The 25,992-nt window shown below is 43.1% G+C and overlaps 1 protein-coding gene across 1 annotated transcript in view; it reads right to left on the bottom strand.

Annotated features, from left to right (window-relative positions):
- The window catches only part of LOC126175390 (disks large-associated protein 5-like), a 179,766-nt gene that overhangs the window by 125,605 nt on the left and 28,169 nt on the right, over positions 1–25,992 (bottom strand). Inside the window, exons 2-3 of the mRNA XM_049922172.1 lie at positions 20,666–20,997; positions 11,588–11,687 (exon numbers count right to left, since the gene is read on the bottom strand). Coding sequence (XP_049778129.1) covers positions 11,588–11,687; positions 20,666–20,997 — 432 coding nt within the window. The remainder of the gene's footprint in view (positions 1–11,587; positions 11,688–20,665; positions 20,998–25,992) is intronic.

Raw genomic sequence — 25,992 nt, forward strand, 5'->3', positions numbered from 1 at the left:
AAACTTTGCCAACCCAGAAATAAATACACTGAGCTAAAGTTTTCTTTAAGTGGTTTATTAAACTTCACAAGAGACAAACCTAGAATAGTACATAAGTTGAACAGCACGATCCATCATTAAAAAAAAAAAAAAAAAAAAAAAAAAAAAAAAAAAAAAAAAAAAAAAAAAAAAAAAAAAAAAAAAAAAAAACACACACACACACACACACACACACACACACACACAATTGGATAGATAGAAATAAAAATCTACTCATCAAGTGGCAGCAGGAGAACACACAAATAAAAGTGTTACTTATCCAAACTTTTGGAGCCAGTGGCTCCTCCTTCCAGCAGAGTGGTTGGAGGGGAAAAAAGAGGCATGAAGGGAAAGGAGAGTTTTAGGAAAAGGAAGAGAGTTCGGAAAAGTCAGCCAGAACACTGGGTCGGGGGGAGGGAGACTTACCAGACTTCTCGTGCCATCCATTAAGTCTCCTCCGATTCAGGTTTTTTCCCTGAACTCTATGCCTTTTCCTAAAACTCTCCGGTTCCTTTCCCTTCATCCCTTCTGCCGGAAGAAGGAGCCACTGGCTCAAAGCTTGCCGAAGTGAAACTGTTTTATGTGTGTGTTCTCTTTCTGCCACTTGGGGAGTAGATTTTTTTAAATCAACACAATTACATTATATTGTCAAAAATTGATTATTTTCTTAGTTACAAAAAAAAAAATTAATAATAATAATAATAATAATGAAGCAATAGAGCAGTTAGATGAAAAAAAAGCAGAAATTGCAAGCATTGGCCAAACGACTTAGAACATACAAAAAAAGTGAAAATAGAAGGAAACAAAACCAAACATTCAACACAAACCAAAAGAGATTTTACCAAACAATGGATAACACACACATTAAAATAGACAATCCACCAAACATAACAGACATGGAACACTTCTGGAGCAACATCTGGTCAAACCCGGTACAACATAACAGGCATGCACGGTGGATACAAGCAGAAACAGACACATACAAGATGATACCACAAATGCCTGAAGTGATAATTTTGCAACATGAAGTCACCCGAGCAATTAATTCTACACACAATTGGAAAGCCCCTGGAAATGATAAAATAGCAAATTACTGCCTAAAGAAGTTAACCTCAACACATTCACATCTAACTAAATTATTTAACAGTTACATTGCAGACCCATACACATTCGCTGATACACTTGCACATGGAATAACCTATCTGAAACCTAAAGATCAAGCAGACACAGCAAACCCAGCTAAATATCGCCCTATAACATGCCTACCAACAATATACAAAATATTAACTTCAGTCATCGCACAGAAATTAATGACACATACAACACAGAACAAAATTATAAATGAAGAACAAAATTATAAATGAAGAACAAAAAGGCTGCTGCAAAGGAGCACGAGGATGTAAAGAGCAACTGATAATAGATACAGAGGTGACATATCAAGCTAAAACTAAACAAAGGTCCCTACATTATGCATACATTGATTACCAAAAAGCCTTTGATAGTGTACCCCACTCATGGTTACTACAGATATTGGAAATATACAAAGTAGATCCTAAATTTATACAGTTTCTAAACATAGTAATGAAAAACTGGAAAACCACACTTAATATCCAAACAAATTCAGATAACATCACATCACAGCCAATACAGATTAAGCGTGGAATATACCAAGGAGACTCATTAAGTCCTTTCTGGTTCTGTCTTGCTCTGAACCCACTATCCAACATGCTAAATAATACAAATTATGGATACAATATTACTGGAACATACCCACACAAAATCACACATTTGCTATACATGGATGATCTAAAACTACTGGCAACAACAAATCAACAACTCAACCAATTACTAAAGATACCAGAAGTATTCAGCAATGATATAAATATGGCTTTTGGAACAGACAAATGTAAGAAAAATAGCATAGTCAAGGGAAAACACACTAAACAAGAAGATTACATATTGGATAACCACAGCGACTGCATAGAAGCGATGGAAAAAACAGATGCCTATAAATATCTAGGATACAGACAAAAAATAGGAATAGATAATACAAATATTAAAGAAGAACTAAAAGAAAAATATAGACAAAGACTAACAAAAATACTGAAAACAGAATTGACAGCAAGAAACAAGACAAAAGCTATAAATACTTATGCTATACCAGTATTGACCTACTCATTTGGAGTAGTGAAATGGAGTGACACAGACCTAGAAGCACTCAATACACTTACACGATCACAATGCCACAAATATAGAATACATCACATATATTCAGCAACAGAAAGATTCACATTAAGCAGAAAGGAAGGTGGAAGGGGATTTATAGATATAAAAAACCTACATTATGGACAGGTAGACAATTTAAGAAAATTCTTTATAGAACGAGCAGAAACTAGCAAAATACACAAAGCAATCACTCATATAAATACATCGGCTACACCACTGCAATTTCATAACCACTTCCGCAACCCTTTAGATCACATAACATCAACAGATACAAAGAAAGTAAATTGGAAGAAGAAAACACTAAATGGCAAGCACCCGTATCATTTAACACAGCCACACATCGATCAAGACGCATCCAACACATGGCTAAGAAAAGGCAATATATACAGTGAGACGGAAGGATTCATGATTGCAATACAGGATCAAACAATAAACACCAGATATTACAGCAAGCATATTATTAAAGATCCCAATACCACAACAGATAAATGCAGACTTTGCAAACAACAAATAGAAACAGTAGATCACATCACAAGCGGATGTACAATACTAGCAAATACAGAATACCCCAGAAGACATGACAATGTAGCAAAAATAATACATCAACAACTTGCCATAAAACATAAACTAATAAAACAACACGTTCCCACATACAAGTATGCACCACAAAATGTACTGGAGAATGATGAATACAAATTATACTGGAACAGAACCATTATAACAGATAAAACAACAGTACATAACAAACCTGACATCATACTCACCAATAAAAAGAAGAAATTAACACAACTAATTGAAATGTCCATACCCAACACAACAAATATACAGAAGAAAACAGGAGAAAAAATTGAAAAATACATTCAACTGGCGGAGGAAGTCAAGGACATGTGGCATCAGGATAAAGTCGACATTATACCAATTATACTATCAACTACAGAAGTCATACGTCACAATATCCACCAGTACATCAATGCAATACAGCTACATCCAAACATATATATACAACTACAAAAATCTGCAATTATTGATACATGTTCAATGACCCGAAAGTTCCTAAATGCAATATAACATATACCGTACAGTTAAAAGAAAGTCACGCTTGATCAAGGTCCGCATCACTGTCCATTTTTGACCAGACATAACGTCTAAGAATAGAAAGAAATAATAATATTAGGATGGAACACCACAAACATAGCTCCAAGCTTAGTTGAGCATATATTCAACTTCATCCATTTTAAATCTAAATCCTTGTTTCAAATCCTCCAGTGCAGTTCCACGCGCACGCTTTGACAAAGGCCTTACTGGCCGAAGGCTTTATTTGTGACAGTCTTTTTGTTCTATCTACCTGCCACTCAGCATCTCCGCTATACAGTGAGTAGCAACTTTCCTTTTTATAATACTGTTACATTCCATCCTGGATTTTCCATTGTTTGATTACCTGTTCTTCATTTATAGAGTCAATATCTGGCACTTGTGGCCAGACGAACTTAATTCCTTGTTTCAGGAGATACTTGATGTTATATGCTAAACCCGAATCACTGCCTGAAACGACAGCTTGTAATTTGAACAATACACATTGATGTAACCAAAATCATGGGATCTCTCTTAACAGTGTCCGACCTCGTTTTGCCCAGCATCTTGCAGCAACTTTTATGGACTGAGCAACTTGTTGAAGTCTCCTGCACAAATATTGACTGATGTTGCCTCCTTAGTAGATTTGTCGGTGCAGGAGTTTGTGCATGGAGTGACCTCTCAATTACGTCCCATAAATGTTCGATGGGATTCGTGTTGCGTGATTTGGGTGACCAAATCATTCGTTCAAACTGTTCGGAACGTTTTTCATACCAATTGCAAACAATTATGGTACAGTGAAAATTCCATCATTGTCTGGAGACATGAAGTCCATGAATGGCTGCAAACGTCCTCAGAGTAGCCAACTCTAACCATTTACAGTCAATAGCTCAGTACATTCAGTGTAAACACAGCCTACACCATTATGAAATCACCACCAGCTTGCCCAATACCTTGCAGACAACTTGGGTCTATAGCATCAGCTCTTACCAACTGAAATCTGGGTTCATATTACCAGGCCATGGTATTCCAGTTGTCTAGGGTCCAACCAATTTGGTCATGAGCCCATGAGAGGTACTGCTGGCGATTTCATGATGTTAGCAAAGGCACTCTAGTCTGCTGCCATAGCCTATTAACCCAAATTTTGCTGCACTGTTCTAACGGATCTGTTCATCATACGTCAAACATTGATTTCTGAATTTATTTCATGCAGAGTTGCTTGTCTGTCAGCACTGTCAACTCTACACAAATGCCACTGCTCTCTGTCAGTAAGTGAATGCTGACTGGAACTGCATTGTCAGTGGCGAGAGGTAATGCCTAAAATTTGCTATTTTTGGCACACACTTGATATTGTGGATCTGCGAATATCGAATTCTGTAACGATTTCTGAAATGGACAGTCCCATGCGTCTAGCTCCCGATACCAACCAGCATTCAAAGTCTGTTAATTCCCATTCTGCAACCCTAATCACATCAGAAATCATTTCACATAAATCATCTGAATATAAATGACAGCTCTGTCAAGTACTGCCTTTTTATATCTTGTGTACATGATACTACTGGCATCTGTAAAAGATGCCTATTGCTATCTCATGACCTGCCGTTTTCTTAGTTGTAGGCCCATTAACAATTAAAAAATGAGAACTTGTCTATATACCAACACCCAATGTCTGTCTTCCTCAATTACACACTGTCATGGGCATCAATGCTCTCTATTAAATCGTGTATCTGTAATCCTGGACAAACTATGGCTGGTGGTCAAAGTAACCCCAACTGTGCACATGACCTCTGAAATCTTAAATTACTGCCAGATATACACATATGAACAAAAAACTGATCAATGGTCAGTTTTGTGGATTAATTGCGTAACACACATTATATAGTTATATAATAGAAGGAAACATTCCACGTGGGAAAAAACATATATAAAAACAAAGATGACGTGACTTACCAAACGAAAGCGCTGGCATGTCGATAGACACACAAACAAACACAAACACACACACAAAATTCTAGCTTTCGCAACCAACGGTTACCTCGCATCTCTGCCCAAACTCTTTGCCTCTGTATATGTCTGCTTGTGTGTGTGTGTGTGTGTGTGTGTGTGTGTGTGTGTGTGTGTGTGTGTGTGTGTGTATATGTGTGTGTGTGTGTGTGTGTGTGTGCGCGCGCGCACGCGCGAGCGTATAACCGTCCTTTTTTTGCCCCCTAAGGTAAGTCTTTCCGCTCCCGGGATTGGAATGACTCCTTACCCTCTCCCTTAAAACCCAAATCCTTTTGTCTTTCCCCTCCTTCCCTCTTTCCTGACAAGGCAACCGTTGGTTGCGAAAGCTAGAATTTTGTGTGTATGTTTGTGTTTGTGTGTCTATCGACATGCCAGCGCTTTCGTTTGGTAAGTCACATCATCTTTGTTTTTAGATACATTATACAGTTAGAAAGACTGATGGCATTCCAGTTAAATGACATCGGTAGATTTTTCACAACCAGATTTTAAAACACTTTTTCTGGAGGATGGATTAATTGGCACTACATGGCACTATCTAATGTATACTGATGGATGTTTAGTAAGTACTAGTGAGTGGTAGGGTTCAACTGAGAGCCAGCAGAGCTGTAAAATTGTTGATGTACGAGTGGTCAGTAACCATGATGGTCAAAGTATACACAGTTTATGGTATTGTTATATGATCTGACATATCATATCATTATTTGCTGTTTTTGTGGTACAAGAACTGGTTTGGTTTGTGTTACACAAATTTTATGTTACTTCCTCAAATGGAATGCTAAATGTGTCAAAATCTGCTGTGGCACAGAGAGATGGATTACATTAGATGGACTTGTTAATATACACAGTATTAATTCCATTCAAGACTATTTATGTATTCAATGTTGCTGACCATTACAGAGAGATGCTACTAACAGTTCTGAAGAGCTATGTTGCATTTATAGATCACGTTTGTGTTACATGCAATGCATACTTCTTAAGGCTCATTCATACTGGCTGTCATGTCTTGGCCCATCGAAACATGTTTTAACTTATTTCATATGGTGGCATTTGCACTGGCCATCACGACAGAGCACCCTCAAGGTTTCTCAAGAACGAAGTTTTGATGGATCACATCATTTTTCGTTGCCCTTCACGTGACTCCAGACTTATTTCCTTCCGATACACAGCCATGCTGTCATCCTCCCATCTCCGTTTCGTCATGCATTCATTAGTTTGTGGTTTCCGTGGTCGATATCAGTTTTTAGTCTACGTTTTTACTATTTATTCGTTAGACTGTAAACTGTTCAGCCATGCGAGTTGAGATCACGATTTGAACTGATTTGCTGTGACATGACGCACTGTGTGAATACACCCTGATGAGATTGTGCTGTAACGGTCTGTGTGAATTGGCCTTTATTCCCAAGCAGTACTTCAGTGAAAGTTAACATCACAGAGGCTTAGCTTCAAGAGTTAGTAATTAATTTACTCAATTGTAAACAAATATCTAACTGAAGCCAATGAGAGTTTGGGAACTAATCTACATTTGTATCTGCATCACGCTCTATAAATACCTGCTAGGTGCATGACTGAGGGTGTTTCCCCAATGAACCACACATTGTGGTCTCTTTCCCCTCCATTCACATTTGTAGTGCAGAAAGAATATTATTGTTTAAAAGCTTACATGCACATTGCTGTAATTTGTCTAATTTCATCTTTGCAGACACGATGGGAGCTTAATGTAGGGCAGACAGTAATGCATTGTGAGATTCTTCACTTCACTAATCGTTCTTAGAACTCTGTAATTCTGCCTGTATGGAATAGTTGGCATCTATTACAGTCTACAGTTCAGGCTAACCAGTATTTGCTCGATTGATGCTTTTACATTCATTCAGTACTGTACTTGCAAAATGCCGTGCCCTGTAGAAGCACAGTTGACGGGGCAAGCATGGGGAAAGAGGTAGAGGCCAGTGGGCAGGCACTGTACGGGAAGTGCTGCTCTAAACTGAAGCCTACGCTCACAGGTTTTGTAAATATTAAGTGGAGCCTCTCCACACCCACACTTGCATGGTGACTATTTAGAAAGGTCTGTCACCCTCCTTTGATTAGTATCTAAAAAAAATTTCACTGAAGATGCAGCGATTTGTTTCCACCTGGCTTCTTAACCATTTGTAACTTTCAGAGAAGTGTCAGGAGTACCGAATTTTGAGTGAAACATTTCTCTGGTTGTCATGTTAAAATTTGCTTCTTGTGGCAAAACACAGTGGAGTATACAGTGTCATCCCTCTAATATGTTGTGCAGACACAAATGCGAGACATTTCTGAAACAGTGGTTTATTAAGTGAAGAACTGAGAAAAAGTAAAGTCAGTAGTTTATTAGAAATACACTTCCTCCATATAAAATAAACTTATATTGTCTTATGTTGTTCCACAACACACAGCATTTCTCATTTCACCAGCTATCGACAGTCCCTAAAAATAACAGTCTTTCATCAAGAATGTCAGTGGTCAGTGGATCAACACAGTAGATAGTGAACTTTGGCACAATAGCCATATAGTAGTGTGCTATCATTTGCAAGAATCTCAAACAGTTTATGAAATATGAGGAACGTAGTGAATATTACATTCTGGATTTATCACTGGCACGGCACAACTGCAAATGAGTGTGCTGCACCAAATCAATTTTCTTGAGATTGGTGACAGAGACCTCCACCAAAGTATGAAGAAAATTTCAAGATGTTAGCTAAATTTCATATGTAGCAACATATTACATAATTTGTACCTAATGCAAAATCATGGCAACCGAGTAGTTTCTGTAAAATCATTTGAGAAAGATTGCAGGGCACGAGCCTCGATTCTGTCATTGCCGACCGACTCAAAGATTGCAAACACTTGCCAGCATCCTGTTCCAAACAGACGAGTGAACTTTCTCAGCGCTTTGGATGGAAACTGGTAACTGCAAATCTGCTATCTTATCCTGCACAAACTATATTAATCCGAAGCATCAGGGTAATGTTTTACAGTGGGTTCCAAGTGTTATGTAAGGCATTGCCTATACACACTTGTTGACTTTTCCCATTATCTTGCCAATTAAGTCTGACACCTGCATTTACCATTTCCTATGTGACCACTGTATTTCATACACAAATATTTGGGTGTAACAATTACAGTATAGTCATTTTCTTACTTTATGTAGTGGCCAATTTTACATTTCTGAACATTTAAATCAAGTTGCCACTCCCTTTAAAACTTTGAAATGTTATGAAGATCTGACTGGATATCTATTTTTCAAATAGTACTTCACTATCAATAACCATTTGCAAAATTTCCAATGTTACAGTTAATATTGTCTGCAAACTTATTAATATGCAACTTTAATAGTTAAAATCTGACAAACTTTGTTGTTAGTCTAATTGGAGAACCAAAATAATTGGAAAACTAAGGAGCATTTTATAGTAAAGCTAAATTCCTGAAAACCATGGTAAAATTTTGGGAGATCTTTGACATTATCCCCCTCCTCTCTTCTATTGTTTTAACTGTCTGACTGAAAATAACAGTTAAAGCCTAAGCATCTCAAGCATTTAGGATGGAATTTTTAATATGAACCGATTCTTGTTTATAAATCTACTCAAGACAATCTAAAATGCCTGATCAAGCAGTACTTCCTCTGCACCAATAGCACTTTTGACACTGATACTACGCTAAAGACCTAGAAACAGTAACATACACTATGTGATCAAAAGTACTCTGACATCTCACTGAAAATGACTTACAAGTTTGTGGCGCCTTTCATTGTTAATGCTGGAATTCCATATGGCCTTGATGACAGCTTCCACTCTCACAGACATACGTTCAATCAGGTGCTGGAAGGTTTCTTGAGGAATGGCAGCCCAGTCTTCACGGACTGCTGCAGTGAGGAAAGGTAGCAATGTCGGTCAGTGAGGCCTGACATGAAGTCAGCATTCCCAAAGGTGTTCTATAGGATTCACGTCATGACTCTGAGCAGGTCAGTCCATTACAGGTATGTTATTGTCATGCAACCACTTCGCCACGGTCTGGGCATTATAAACAAGTGCCCAATCATATTGAATGATGCAATTGCCATCCCCAAATTCCTCTTCAACAGTGTGAAGCAAGAAGGTGCTTAAAACATCAATGTAGGCCTGTGCTGTGATAGTGTCACACCAAACAACAAGGGGTGCAAGCCCCCTCCATGAAAAACGTGACCACACTGTACCACCACTGCCTCCGAATTTTACTGTTGGTACTACACACACTACACACGCTGGCAGATGATGTTCACCGGGCATTCGCTATACCCACATCCTGCCATTGGATCGCCATGTTGTGTACTGTGATCCGTCACTCCATACAGTATTTTTCCACTGCTCAATTGTCCAATGTGTATGCTCCTTACACCAAGCAAGGCGTCGTTTGTCATTTACCGGTGTGATGTGTGGCTTATGAGCAGCCGCTTGACCATGAAATCCTAGAATTGTGGGTAAAGGTATTTATCTTATGGTCATAATGATGGGTCTCTAAGCTCTCCCAAACGTATATTTCCTCCGGCCAATGAGAAGTACAGCCCATCAGCTCCTCTATCACCCAGGAAGTGCAGCAGAGAAGTGTGTCGCCAGTCACATGCTTTTCCTACATGGAACGCATGGTTGCAACTCTACGCCTACGTTATTCCAGGAAGGCATGGTTAAATTTCTCAAGATCCTCTCCAAAAATCTAGATCTCAAATCACACAATACTGAATCCACCGATTCTTCAGCCCATCTATAGGATATGACAGATGCTGGTCAGGAATTTCCAATTCCCTTTTATGGTGGTAGCCACCCAACCACAAAACTACTCAACAAGCTGAAGTATAAGCAAACACTGCTTCCATACTATCCACTGAAGCTACAGCTCAACAATACAACTGCAGAGTTTTTGATTAGGTGCAGCAGTGTATCGGAAACTTTACCACACTGGAAACCCCCAGCTACCAAGAGGTTTCTTCAGCTGGATTGCCGGGGTCAGTGTGCGTGTAGGCAAGCAAGACTATTCTGCGTGAACTGTGCACACAATTTGAAGCCCGTGCTCAAACACTGACGACAATTTTGATATAGAAGACTAAATATAAGCTGGACGAGCCCCTTGCAGTACCATTGTGTGAACTAGCTGAGGTGACAGAAGGTGTTAATTCAATGTAATATTTTACCGCATTATGTATTTTTACTAATAAAATTTTAATATTAATCATTCAATTACAATTTCTTTCACTTTAAAACAGCAATATCACTTTTCCACCTGGAACTTCCACAGTCCCCGACACTTTGCCTGAAACTTCCATTGTCACATACTGATTCCTCTGGACCTTCTACTACCCAACAAACATTACACGCACCACCAACAGTCGAATAGAGATAAGTGAAAGAACTGTACACATGATATACGTCCATAGTTCACTATAAAGCTTATCTGTCCTTTGTATTCATACTTAATATGCTCTATGTGATCACCTAGTCCTAGACTTCGCTTTCTTTCATTTCACAGCATGTACATTAGTACATACAGATTTCATATTATCTATTTTGTTTTGTAAAAAACAACCCCCCCCCCCCCCCCACACACACACACACACAGCGAGAGAGAGAGAGAGAGAGAGAGAGAGAGAGAGAGAGAGAGAGAGAGAGAGAGAGAGAGAGATTGATTTTCACTTTGCTTCCTCCCATCCTTATGGGAAAACTGGATTTCACAGACGTCTCTTGTATGAAATCTAATGCTCTTTCACATGGTCTAAAAGTGCTTTTTTTTTGGGGAGGGGGGGCGATGGGGGGCAACATGAATGTTTTTGAGTGGGTGGGCACTTTCAACATTTTCACAGAAGCGCCAAAAAATACTGCCGCTTTTCAGCGTGCCCTAGTATCAACAGTGTTCATCAGAAAAACAAACCTGACTTGTGCATTTTATGGAAAATTTTGTCTACTTTGTTTTTCGAAGGTGACCACTTGGGACAGAATAAAATTTTCAAGATATAAGCAAAAAACTGAGAAAGTGTGAAAAATTTGAGTTTTTTTGCATGTTTTGGTGTGAAACCAACCTCTCACATGGCAATAAATATGAAATTCACATGCAGCAAACCAAAAACATGTAGAATTCCTGAGACACACAACTTCTACAACTCAATATCTTAACAGGAAAAATCACTATTTGTACAACAAGCACAAATTACAAATTAACTATCTACTGTAGTACCAGTTACATACTGCTAAATATAAACTTATAAAAATTATTGGCTTACCTATTTTCTCCACATTCACAGAACATGGTGTTAGTGTTATCTTCAAATCTGTTTTCTGCTTATGACTGGACATGGGGAGCGGTGCAATGCCTTTGGGTGCCTGAAGGAAAATTGTTTGTTTATACAGAACAGCAGCAAATGCTATAAAATGCATTTATAGTTATCAAATTTCCTTGCAAACTAAACAAATTTTTATTTTTATTTTACACAAAATGGTAATGTCCATTTTGACAATGTAATGTTGGAAGACAGGTCTCACTGCATTGATGTACAGATTGCTTTGATAAATGCAAATGAATTTTGTCAGTATACATTTGTTGCTAGCACCACCAACCTAGCCCCATATGGGAATTCACATGCTCTGCCTGTCACAGGCCAGAACAAAATGGGGAGTGGGAGCAACACCTCTCTAATAAACTGTGGACCAATTGGCTTAGCTGGTACAGCCTTGTAAAGATATCTTGCCAGTTACAGCGAAGACACCAACAGCAGATCCAGCTGAGCAGCAGTCATTTGGAACGGCGAAAGAGGCAACACTCCATTGTGAGGATAATACAGAAGCAGTCTTATAGAAGCTCATAAAGGTTGCAGCCTCCACCATTCTTCTCCCGTTGTGTACATCATCACATCAGACATTTATGCGACTCGCGATTCTCAAGAAATGAAAAATTGCTGGTCTGATTAATGATGTCTACTAAAGCAAAGAAAAAGGTCAGACAATGTGGTGCTGGAAGTACATTAAATACTGGAGCATGGAGTGTGTGGAGAATCAACAAACAGCAAGAATTAAACCACAAACTAAAGTTTATGTTGAATTAGCAGTGATAAAAAGAAAAAAAGTTACAGGAATCTGGAATTATTGCATATTCCATATTCAAAAGTGGCATAGATACAGACAAGCGTCAGCTATAATTTGAAACTTAATAATGAAGGAATTGAAATTAACATTTGTAACTCTACGCATATTACTAAAAGAACAATGCCTAGATACCAGTTAACAGGAGACTACCCGACTTCCTGTAAATGTCTAGGCAGTTCAACAAGAAATGGACACTGCAACAGTTACAAGAACTTCACAAAATCCATATATAAAATTTGTGAAAACAATAGGAATGTTTTAGGGGACTTCCGAATAAGGACAGGAAAAGCCACAGCTGAACAGGTTTCACAAAACAATGGAAAAGTAATACTTAGCTGTATCAGACAACATTTAATAGACATTCCTATATCTCTTTCAGAATTAAAAGTAGCGTTTTTGAACATAAACATATCTAAATATACATGAAAAAAGATGAATCAAACATATAATAGATTATATTTCATCTAAGGAAAATTCAATTGAGGAAACTAATGAATACAAGACAGAATGATGGTCACTACTCACCTTTATCAGCAGAAATGTTTAGAACTACCGACAGACACACACGAAATTGATGACATTATGGAGTGGGGAAAGTTGAAAAAGAGGAAGGGCAGGTTACTCATACTGCTGAATGAGAGGATTACGTGTATGGCATCTCTGGTGAAGCTCTGAAAGACAAGCAGCATCACTGATGGCGGCAGAAGAAAGGGGACATAATTCGGTAGAATAAAGTTTTGGGCATTTCTGTTATCCATTAAATATAAGAAAATTTCTGAACTTTAGTTGTCTATAAATGAGGAAGAGAGAGAGAGAGAGAGAGAGAGAGAGAGAGAGAGAGAGAGAGAGAGTGAGTGTGAGTGTGTTAATAAAATAAATTTAAAAATTGTGGAGAAGGGCAAAAGTTACTCCTCTTCAGAGGTGGTGTGAGCGGAGTTCATCAGCAGAAATCCAGACATCACAGCAAGCACTACATATTTGTCAGTTCCATAAGGACTGCTAAGGGGAAACTCCCAATACTTCCCATTTGAGAGTGTCTCCATGGACATTCAGGGACAATAATACAAAACCAGGAGTACCATGTAAAATGGAAGTTGATGACTTAACAGTCTGAGTTTTGCTTTTAGTCACATAAGTACACCAGGCTTTTAAAATGTTAATTTGACTGTTTCAGAATAAAATAAAGCAAACAAGGATAACCACTGTAACTGAACATTTATTTTTTTCTTCAGTGTGACAGTACTGAAGGCAGAGATGTCGCAGGCTGAGAAATATGGGGAAATAGTGCACACTGCTAGGTAAACAGCCCCCCAGGGGCTCAGCATTCATTTGCTGAGTACGGGCTTGGCGACCCCGGGGTCCTGAGCTGGGGACTGGTCAGCGCCGCCAGTCTCCTGTCACCGTAACCCCCAGACATGCTTCAGCGACCACCGCATGGCGCGGCGGTGAAATGTGTGCTGTGGGGAATGGTAATCTTGGCTTGACCGCCTGGATTGCGAGGAAGGTAAACCTCTATAAAAACCCCTCAATTTTACGGTGTGCTGCGTGCCTATAAGATGCATGGCTGTTGGGGTGGAACAGTCGCAAGCGGGCAACCTCTGGGGCACCTGCCGCACCCCAGTTGTATAAGGCTTACTCAGGCACGCGGGGCTCTGTCTGAGCGGACCGTTAGTTCCCTAGCTGCTCGTGGGACCACAATGGACCCTTCGACCTCTACATTTCCCCCTATCAATGGATTGGGTGGGCCACTGGTAGAAAAACACACCCCATCGAAAAAGCGACTTCGTGCTGCGAGTCCTCCAGCGCCTGGTGTTATTAGAGATTTATCAGACTGTCGTAACAGAGCACATGCTGATAACCAGAATGTGTTTTTGACTGTCAAACGGAAGGAAGGTAGCTTTGAGAGAGTTTCTCCCTTTTACATCCACAAGGGTCTTGAGGGAATTGCAGGAACACTGAAATCTGTGAAGCGACTGCGCAATGGGACTGTTAGTTGAAACTTCTAGTTCCCGTCAAATCACTTCTCTTCAGAAAGCAACCTGTCTCCGAGAGTACGCTATCGAGACCAAGCTCCACTCCACTTTGAACTATAGTAAGGGTGTTGTGACATGTAGGGACTTGGTGGATATCCCCAAGGACGAGTCAAAATCTGAGTGGGCTGACGAAGGTATTGTCGACGTGCAGCACATTACGAAACGAGTCGATGGGGACCTAGTCAAATCCGACTCTCTTATTCTCACGTTCAATTGCCCGAGACTCCCAGAGCATGTTAAAGCGGGTTTCTTACGTTTGCCAGTACGGCCATATTTCCCCAACCCAATGCACTGTTTAAATGTCAGCGCTTTGGGCATACTACGTTAGGGTGCAATGGGATAGCCACTTGTGGTAAACGTGGTCAGCCTGCCCATGAAGGAGCCGATTGTTCATCGCCTGTGAAGTGCGTGAATTGCTCTGGGAGTCACCCTGTCTGGAGCCGGGTCTGCCCCATCTATCTCGAGGAACGGAAGATACAGGAGATCAAAACATCTAAGCACATCCCCTATGGTGAGGCCAAGAAGCTCTAAGGCCATGCAGCCTCCTGTGTTTACATCATCTTTCGCTTCCACTCTGCAGAAACCGGTACAGTTGGCCACTGTTGCTACACAAACGGAGGTTGCTAGTGTCAGCAATAATACCTGCGTTTGCCAGTGCACTTTTGCTGCTGTGGATGTTTTGCAACCTGCAGCTCTCCCCACAACGTCGGACAAGGCCATGGTTGCTGACATTGGGGTACTTCCTGCCCCTCCCCACATGGTGCCTTCTGCCCATGCGAGTAAAGCTCCAACTGTTGACAAGGTTCTGCATTCTAAGCCCCCCAAGACGAAGACGCCGGAGGTGAAAAGGTTTTGCCACCTGAGGAGACTAGTCAGGGTCAGTCCGATGACGATGCCATCGTACTGTCTGACATCTCCCTTGGGTCGCCGTCGGAGCTGATGGACATTGATGTCGACGGGGAGCGATATTCTCATCCCAGGAATAAAGAATAAAGCTCTGGCCAGTACGGGCTCTCCTCCTAAGCACAGAGGCAGGGTGAAAATTCAGCCACCCTGATCACTGGCTCCCATATTACAGTGGAACCTGAACGGGTTCAGGATGCATGTGGCCGAATTACAACTCCTTGTACGAGAGCGCCCCTTGTGCTTATGTCTCCAAGAGACACATTTTCGGGCCACTGATGCTTCTCCTTTACGGGGCTATACCGTGTATCGAAAAGATGATCTGATAGGGGAAAGGGCAAAGGGTGGTGTTGCGGTTTTTGTCCGTGAGATGCACCACTCATCTGAGCTCCCTCTCGTTACGGACTTGCAAGCAGTTGCAGTTGACCTTCCTGTGCGGCGGAGGCTCACAATCTGTTCCGTTTACTTACCGCCTCAGGATACAATAGACTCGGAGGCTCTCACAGACCTTATTAGCCAACTCCCCTGCCCATTTCTCCTCCTGGGGGACTTCAATGCTCATAATGTCTTATGGGGCTCTACGACTACTTGCCCCAGGGGTCGCGTTCTGGAAAGCCTCATGGAGTCCGAAGAACTGTGCATTCTGAACTCTGGTGCTCCCACTCATTTCTGTGCTGCTTCTGGGTCGTCGTCAGCTATTGACCTTTCCTTTTGCTCTGCAGCAGTCGTGGATTCTGCTCTGTGGGAGGTTGCCGCTGACCTCCATTCTGGTGACCACTTCCCCTTTGGATTCGCCTCCTGGATGAGGCTTGGCATTACCAGTGCCGCCCAGGTGGCACCTCTGCAGAGCTGACTGGATACTTTTCAGCCATTTAGCTGTTGTGGAACACCGTGCTAGCGTCCACGAATGGGTCGACCATGTTACAGCCGTGATCTCCCATGCTGCTGAATTGTCGATCCCACGGTCCTCAAGTCATCCCAAGAGGCGTCCTGTCCCTCGGTGGACCACTGAGTGCCGCTCAGCCATCCGAGCCCGCCGTGCAGCTCTGCGCCGCTTCAAGTGCCGTCCCTCAGCTGACAATCTCGCGGCCTTTCGGGTGGCAAGGGCCAAGGCGCGGCGAGTGATGAAAGAGAGCAAACGACGGTCATGGCAATCGTTCTTTAACTCCATCTCCCGCTCCACTAGTTCTACGAAAGTATGGGAAGCCATCAGGTGGATTTCCAAGAAACGCAGCCAACTACCTGTCACGGCATTGCTGCATCAGGGTTGTCTACTCACAGCACCGAGAGACATTTCCCAGACACTGGCCATGCATTTTGCGGAATCTACTGCCACTATTAACTGTGATCCAGATTTCTGCCGCTACCGCACTGCCATCGAGAGGGAGCACTTTGACTTCCGGTCTCCAAATTCTGAACCCTACAACTGCCCCTTCACAATGTGGGAACTGGATTCGGCACTGTCTGTGGCTCATGATACTGCGCCAGGTGATGATCAAATCCTGTACAGCATGCTGCAGCACTTGTTGCTGCCATCCAAGGAAGTTCTCCTGAATTGTTTTAATATGATATTGTCATCCGGAATGTTCCCTGACTCGTGGAGGGAGGCGATTTTGATTCCCCTCCTCAAACCAGGAAAGGACCGAGTGCATCCCAGTAGTTATCGGAGTATTGCTTTGACGAGCTGTGTCGGGAAGACATTGGAACGCATGGTCAACCGTCGCCTGGTTTGGCTGCTCGAGACCAGGCAGCTCCTTAGCCACTCTCAATGTGGCTTTCGGAGATGTCGTTCAACTATAGACAACTTGACCCTGCTTGAGGCGGCCATCCAGCAGGCCTTCCTACGTAACCAGCATTGTCTAGGTGTATTCTTTGACATTAATAAGGCGTATGACACTACTTGGCGCCGCCTTATCCTCAATTCAGTCAATCCTCATCAGTGGGGCTTTCGTGGCCATCTCCCCATCTTCATTCGGTCCTTTCTTTCCCGCCGGCTCTTTCGATATCGGGTTGGTAATGAGCTATCTTATTTGTACATGCAGGAGAATGGTGTTCCTCAGGGAAGCATTCTACGTATCACCCTCTTTGCCATCGCCATTAACTGTATCACATCCGCTATCCGGAGTCCGGCCCGGTGCTCCTTGTTTGTGGATGATTTTGTCGTTTCCTGTTCTTCCTCCAGTCTTATCACTGCTAGTCGGCAGCTGCAGCTTACGATAAAGCGATTAGAGGCATGGACTGCGAAGACGGGTTTTACCTTTTCTGCAGACAAATGTGTGTGTGTTCATTTTAATCGTTCTCGACGTCCTTTTACCTCCCCTGAATTGCGTCTGAGGGACGCCATTCTTCCTTTTAGAGACACTGTGAGGTTCCTGGGCCTCACTTTTGATTCCAAGTTGTCGTGGTTGCCGCACCTTGAAGACCTCAAGGTGCGGGCCCTGAAGGCACTGAATATTTTGAAGTGTCTGAGCCATTGGTCCTGGGGAGCAGATCGGGTGCGTCTGCTGCAGTTTTATAGGGCTTTCGTACAGTCGCGTCTTGACTATAGATGCACCGTGTTTGGGTCAGCGAGGCCTTCATATCTGAAGATTCTTGACGCAGTACACCATGAGGTTATCAGGCTGGCCACTGGGGCCTTCCGTACCAGTCCCATCCCCAGCCTGTTGTGTGCTGAGGCAGGGAAACCACCATCGCCATCCGGCGGAAACTCCTCATGGTGCAACGGGTGTGTCAATTCCTTGCCTGTCCTACCTCCCCTGCACACCCTACTGTTGCCCGACCGCCTATGGAACGTCTCTTTTCCAGTCGTCCCAGGGCAACGAGACCATTTGGGATTCGTGCCAAGCATTTTCTTGAGTCCCTTGGTGTGGAGCGTGTGGCACCCCAACTCCAGGGTTTTAACCGTCTGCCTCTCTGGTTGCTCCAGAGGCCCAGCGTCCTTTTAGACTTGTCAGAGTACCAGAGGAGCTGCACCCCTGCGTTTGTTTTCACCTCCTTATTTTACGATATTTTAAACCAGCATCCCGACCATGTACCACTATTTACGGATGGCTCTAAACAGGGGGGACTGTTGGGTGTGCTGTTGTTTTCCCTGATCGAGTTGTCAAGTTACGGCTTCCTGCGGCGTTTACCATCTTTGATGCCGAATTGTTTGCGATCTTGCGGGCATTAGAGCAGATGAGATGTGTTCCCAGTCTTAAGTTTCTCATCTGTTCTGACTCCCTGACTGCCCTTCAGACCATGCAACACTTGTACCCAGCGGATACGGTCATCCAGAACATCCACGATGCCCTACTCCACCTGCAACGGCATGGGAAGGAGGTTTCTTTCTGCTGGGTGCTTGGGCACGTGGGTATTAGGGGAAACGAACTGGCGGATGTGGCTGCCAAAGATGCATGTTCCCTCCCTCGCGTTGTTGAATGTGCCGTTCCCCTCCATGCTGTTACCTCTCTTTTGCGTTTTCGTGTTATGCGTCAATGGGAAGAGGAGTGGCTGGCAGTCGGTGAAAATAAGCTGCGTCTGGTCAAGGCCACCACACGGCCATGGCGTACGTCCTACCAGTCATGCAGGCGGGATGAGGTTCTCCTCACTCGCCTCCGAATCGGACACAGTCCCTTAACGCATGGTTTTTTACTCCGGCGGGAGGACCCCCCAATCTGCAGTGCTTGTGGCGTCCAGATTACTATCCGCCACATTCTACTTGACTGTCCTTTATTCTCTGACCAGAGGGCGGTGGTTTCCTTGCCACCGGATTTGCCCTCTATTTTGCAAGACAACGCAACGACTGTGGTTAAGATCTTACGATTTTGTGTCCTGTCCAATTTGTTGCCTCGGATTTTAGGGGAGGATTTTAATGTGCTGCTGGGTGACTGGCTCACCCAGGTTTTAGGTAAGAGGTCCGCCAGTCACGTTTACCTACTTGTTTCACTTCGATTTCTGTTCTCTTTTCCTTGTGTTTCCTTTTCTTTTTTAGTGTGTTTCTTTTCCACTTGTTTTGCCTCTGCATGTGAGGATTTGGAACTGCGTCAGGCCTGTGTCCTTTAGCTGTTCTCCTGGTTCGCTGTCCGTCTTCGTCCCTTCACCGCATGTGTTCCTGTTTCTATGCGTTTGGGCGCTGATGACCACGCTGTTTAGCGCCCGAAAACTTCAAAACACACACACAACACACAACGAAAGGCTGCAAGTTAATTTGCATTTTATCAATTTCGTGTATCACTTTGTTTAAAGATAATATGTTGAAGGAAGTTAAGGAGGACAAGTTTCATGAAAGAAACAGTGTTTTATTGACTTTCAACAGGTACCAGGAGGTGAAGCGTAATTCACACTAGAAAATTTAAGGAAAGTTCTCACTGCAAGAACTGAGCACTTTAATACTTGCAGAGTCTGAGTGGTTCATTCCTGTAAACTTTAGTGTGTGTCTATATATACATATAAAGCAGACCAGATGATGTGAAGAACAATATCCAAGTGGATGAAAGTGTTCAGAGTGAGACACTTGCTCTATTAACCACACATTTTACAGGGTAGGAAAGATACTGTAAAATAATTTCATCAGAAGCAATAGGCAACACAGCACCTAACAAAATAGTTGCATAAACACACATACATTTGTAGAACCAGTAACAGAAGTCTTGTTATGAATTCAGGGCAAGAAATATGAGGTAGTATTTTTGAACAAGAAGGTATTTTTCCTTTAAGATAAGGATAACTTTTGTACTTACAGAATAGCATTATTACATCAAATTGTAAAGGATGAATGTAATATGTTTTGATATATGAAAGTGGCAGCTGTATCAGATCTCAAACAATAGTGCAAGCAAAGGATATTTGAGCATAGCAGAGGTCCACATTTATGACTAATAATGTGAACTAATACACAAACTGAAAGAGTAGTGCAAAAGGACATTTTGGGTATAATGAGACATTTTTATGTACTGCAAGTTTGTAAAGGACCAATTTAGTAATTTTATTTGTGCGCACCAATATTGGATTAGAGTCCTGTCTACCACAAACTTTCACTAATTGTGGTATTTTCTTTAGGTGTGGAAGTTGTCAAAGGTAAAAATTACACCAAACAAATGTCTACCACGTCACAAACCTACAGAAGAACACAGTTGGTGTGGTAGATACTTTCAAATATATGACAATATCAAGCTGACAGTACAATTGGTATTTTAGTTTGAGTTATCAGAGAAACATATGACTGAACAGATGAAAAAACTGGGAAAGAAAGAAAACACATTAAGAACTAAGTAAAGCCATTAATACAGATTCTATTCTGACCTTGAATTTAAAATTATTTGGTGCAAGTTTAGGCACCTCATTTTTCTTCCGGATAGTAGCAGTTTGATTTAATTTTGCTGTTCTGCTCATAGACCGTGTTACACGTACAGCAGAGGTAGCTGGTTTTTCTGGTAGAACATCCAGTTTCTTTGATGTCTTTGTTTTAAGCAGAGCATCCGTTCTAAAAGGTGACCTTGTTTTGTAAGGTGACCCAATGTTATGACGAGCACGACTCACAATAAATGGCTTTCTCTTTGTTTTATTTTTCTTTTCAGCTTCCTCTCTGGTCCTTTTCCAAGCTTCCAGCTGTCTCGCACGAACATCTTTCACAGCTGAAAAAGAACAATTAAGTACATATTTCCAAAGGAACTAAGACATGAAGAAAAGCTCTTCACAGCCTTAAAAAAAATCTCAGACTGACCAGTATTTGACCCTTGACCTTTCAGTTTCAAGGATTTTCTGCCAGATCATGAGGCCTGACTTGACAATGGAAGTAATACAAACAGTTCATTTCATGATAAATTTCTGAAGCACATGATAATCTTGTTGACTATGGGAAAGACTTGTTTGTACTACTTTTTCTTATGAAATGACTTTACAGACCAAAATTTAAAAATATAGACAAACTGATCAATCTGGAAAAATATACACTTTTACAGATTTTACTGACCACTTTCCATTGTTGCAACTGCCTTTCAACAAATTACTGATAAGGAACATAAAATACCTATTACTAAAACAGGACTTTCTTAATTAAAGTTTGCAGTCAGTTTACATCACAAGGAAGCATTTACTAATAAAACTTTAATTTATAATGAAGGCATCAATATTGTTCCATCATTATGAAACTTCTCAAAACAAGTTGACACCTTACATGTACATAACAGGTCTCAAATTAAATTTAACACTGGATATACATATTCCTCCACCCTCCATGAGCCATGAACCTTGCAACTGGTGGGATGGCTTGTATGCTTCTGATACAGATACCCATACTGCAGGTGCAACCACAATGAAGGAGTGTCTTGAGAGGCTCGACAAATGTGCTTTTCATGAAGAGGAGGAGGAGCAGCAGCAGCAGCAGCAGCAGTAGCAGCAGCAGCAGCAGCAGCCGCCTTTTCAGCAGTTGCAGGGGCAACAGTCTGGATGACGGACTGATCTGGCCTTGCCGTGCTGGTACCACAGCTGTAATTTTTCAAGAGGGCATGCAGTACAACTGCATGGTTAAATGATGGTGGCATCCTCTTGGGTAACATATTCCAGAAGTAAAATGGTCTCCCATTTGGATCTCCAGGCGGGGACTACTCAATAGGATGTCGTCGTCGGGTCGGAGCATGGGCTGCCGGATCCCTTAATCGTACAGGTAGGTTAGAAAATTTTAAATAGGGGATGGATAGGTTGAAGTTACATATTGTGGCAATTTCTTAAGTTTGTTTGCAGGAGGAGCAGGACCTCTGGTTAGGTAAATACAGGGTTAAAAATACAAAATCAAAGAGGAGTAATGCAGGAGTAGGTTTAATAAGCTAGGTTGGTTGATTAAAGGGACCAAACTACTACATCATCGGTTCCTTTTTTCTTGAATAGACAGGTCTACGAAGCTGTAAATCAGAGGAAAACCCAAGTTCTACAAAAGCTAGATACAAGACAAGAAAGAAGAAAGGGGGGAGGGGGCATACAAGAAGAAAGGCTGGCGAAATGCCCTTTCTAGGGAGCAGTTGGAAAACCCCAAAAGCAAAACGCAATAAAGGGGCATACATCAGCAACATACTTTAAAAGCTGTTGTTGGTGCCTGATCTGCAATGGAGGGACCAGAGGCTCTGCGAGTAAGATCTCCAAAGGGCTAGTTCGAAAGGCTTCTCTCAAAAGTAGAACCCTGCAGTGGTGTATCAGCTCCACTATCCGCAATGCTGAGGGTGATGCTAAACTGTATGCCAGACGCCCATAATCAAGACAGGACTGTATCAGGGCTTTGTAAAGCTACACAAGGATAGTTCAATCTGACCCCAGCTGGTGTTACTCTGGCAGCAAACAGATGGGGACTCCACATCAAAGAAGCATCGAAGGCCAGTCCTAAAAAAAACTGGTACATCTCTACCACACTGAGAAGCTGGTCGTTGAGGTAAAGTTCTGGATGCAGGTAAATGGTACAATGTCAATTGATGGTTGGTTGTTTGAGGTTTAAGGGACCAAACAGCAAGGTCATCAGTCCGTTGTTTCAAATAGGCTCCATTCCGCTAATGGGACTTCGCAGTAAAGTCAGAAAAATAAAAAGGGAAAAGGTAAAAACGTAAAAGGGCAGTCATGTTGTCATTGGTAAAAAACAAAATGAGGGAAGTCGGCAAGAGAACGAATCCAACACTATGCTGAAGCAGCATAGGCAAGACCACCTGTGACGTAAAAGGTACAACTGCTAGAATGTAGAAAGTACGTATGGGAATAGAAAGACTAACGAAGCCTTAAAAAAAGGGGGTAAAAACAGAGTAAAAGGGGAAGAAAAGAGGATTTCGGTCAGGGAGGGGAATCGGGAATCTCCGAACACTGCTTACAGTGGGAGACACCCAAACACTCACCGCCCTGCCCCAACACCAGAGAGAGATTAAAAACCTTAAAACTGAGAATAAAAACCACTTTCCCGGAGGAAACCGAGAACCAGAGAGACCATCCGGGAATCGTCAGCCAACATCAAAGGTAAAGTGTTGGGGAGCCTATACTTAGCACGCGGAGCCAAAAGAAGGGGGCATTCAACCAAAATGTGGGCTACTGACTGGAAGGCTCCACAACCACATAGTGGGGGTGGCTCATCACGCAAAAGAAAACCATGGGTCAGCCTGGTATGGCCAATGCGGAGACGACACAGTGTGGTCGAGTCCTTTCGGGAGAGGCAAAAGGAAGAACGCCACGGGCCTGGTCTCACCTTAATTGCACGAAGTTTATTAGACAGGGGAGTAGCCTCCCAAGAAGTGGCCCATGACTGTGCGAAGTGCGATTTGATGTGAAGCCGTGAATCCGCTGCAGGAGGGGTTACAGAAAACGGGGGGGTAAGTGACTGCTCCCCCAGCCAAACGATCAGCGAGCTCATTACCCGGGATACCCACATGGCCAGGAACCCAAAGGAAGTCAACGGAACAAGCAGCACGGTGAATATCAGCGAGATGGTCATGGATGGCAGAGACCAAAGGATGGCGCGAAAAACACCGGTCAATAGCAAGAAGGCCACTCATCGAGTCCGTACATAACAAAACGCGGTTGTGTTGGGACTGTTTAATAAAGGTAAGGGCCTGGGAAATTGCCATCAATTCCGCAGTAAACACCCCACATGTAGGTGGCAGCAGATGATTTTCCGTTCCGACAGAGGACGTGAAGGCATACCCCACATGATCAGCAGATTTAGAGCCATCAGTGTAGAAAACAACAGCATCCCGAAACACCCATAAAATTTGGCGGAAAAAGGAACGGAACACCACCGGGGGGATGGAATCTTTCGGACCTCGCCGGAGATCCATCCGAATTCGAGGCCGAGGAACTAACCAAGGAGGGGTAGAGGGGAGGGAGCGAGGAAGACAGGACAAAGGAGGAAGCTGAAAATCACGGCAAAGAGACGCAAGGCGCAGCCCAACTGGTAAACCCGTCCGAGGGCGGGAGTCGGGTGGGCGACGTCCATGGTCTGGGAACAGGATAGAATAGGAAGGATGAGTGGGAGAGGAACGGATACTGAGTGCATAAGACACCAGAAGCTGGGACCGCCGAACAGAAAGGGGGGGGGGGGGGGGGGGATCCCAGCTTCAATTCTCCCCTTTAAAATCGCGAGTGGTCCACTTCTGTCGCCGTACTACGATCCACCCTGATCCAGAGCTCTATCTCGCTGCACAAAGATTGCCTGTGGTCCCACAGTTTCGTTTCTTGGGTCTTCTTTTCGACAACAAGCTCACTTGGCTGCCCCATATCAGACTCCTGAAGGTAGGATGTTTCCGTAAACTCAATGTCCTTCGCTTCCTTGCCCACTCCTCTTGGGGTGCGGACCGTTCCCTCCTCCTCCGTCTTTATCGTGCTCTAGTTCTGTCTCGCTTGTACTATGGTTGCCAAGTTTATGGTTCAGCTGCTCCTTCCACACTGCACGTGCTGGATCCAGTCCACCATCGTGGTATCCATTTGGCCACCGGTGCCTTCCCTACTAGCTCTGTTGATAGTCTCCTGGTTGAAGCTGGGATCCCCCCCCCCCTTTCTGTTCAGAAAGGGGGGGGGGGGGATCCCAGCTTCAACCAGGAGACTATCAACAGAGCTAGTAGGGAAGGCACCGGTGGCCAAATGGATACCACGATAGTGGACTGGATCCAGCACGTGCAGTGTGGAAGGAGCAGCTGAACCATAAACTTGGCAACCATAGTACAAGCGAGACAGAACTAGAGCACGATAAAGACGGAGGAGGAGGGAACGGTCCGCACCCCAAGAGGAGTGGGCAAGGAAGCGAAGGACATTGAGTTTACGGAAACATCCTACCTTCAGGAGTCTGATATGGGGCAGCCAAGTGAGCTTGTTGTCGAAAAGAAGACCCAAGAAACGAAACTGTGGGACCACAGGCAATCTTTGTGCAGCGAGATAGAGCTCTGGATCAGGGTGGATCGTAGTACGGCGACAGAAGTGGACCACTCGCGATTTTAAAGGGGAGAATTTAAACCCGTATGAGAGGGTCCATGCAGAGGCACGCCGTATAGCTACCTGGAGCTACCATTCTGCAGATGCCATCGAGGAGGAACTAACCCAAATGCAGAAATCATCCACATACAGGGCAGGGGCGACCAAGGGACCGACAGAGGCCACAAGTCCATCGATAGCAATGAGGAAAAGGAGGACACTCAAGACAGAACCCTGTGGGATGCCCGTCTCCTGGATCCGTGGAGAACTAAAAGCAGTATCAACTTGGACTCTGAATGACCGATGGATCAGGAACTGGCGGATAAAAATCGGGATGAAGGGTAAGTAAGATGTGATGGCGCCAGGCCGTCATAGGCCTTGCGAAGGTCAAAAAACACTGCAACCAAATGGCGGCGCTGGGAAAAAGCCTGCCCGACTGCGGATTCCAAGTGGAGTAAATGATCGATTGGAGACCGTCCCTCTCGAAAGCCACACTGGTAAGGGGACAATAGATCCCGAGATTCGAGGACCCAATTGAGCCGACGGGCTACCATCCGTTCAAGTAACTTACAAATAACATTGGTCAAACTAATTGGCCGATATCTGTCAACAGATATGGGGTTCTTACCAGACTTAAGGACAGGAACCACAATGCTATCCCTCCACTGAGGAGGGAAGTCATCCTGGAGCCAGAT

This window comes from Schistocerca cancellata, chromosome 3 (genome assembly GCF_023864275.1).
Source record: "Schistocerca cancellata isolate TAMUIC-IGC-003103 chromosome 3, iqSchCanc2.1, whole genome shotgun sequence".
Lineage (NCBI taxonomy): Eukaryota > Metazoa > Arthropoda > Insecta > Orthoptera > Acrididae > Schistocerca > Schistocerca cancellata.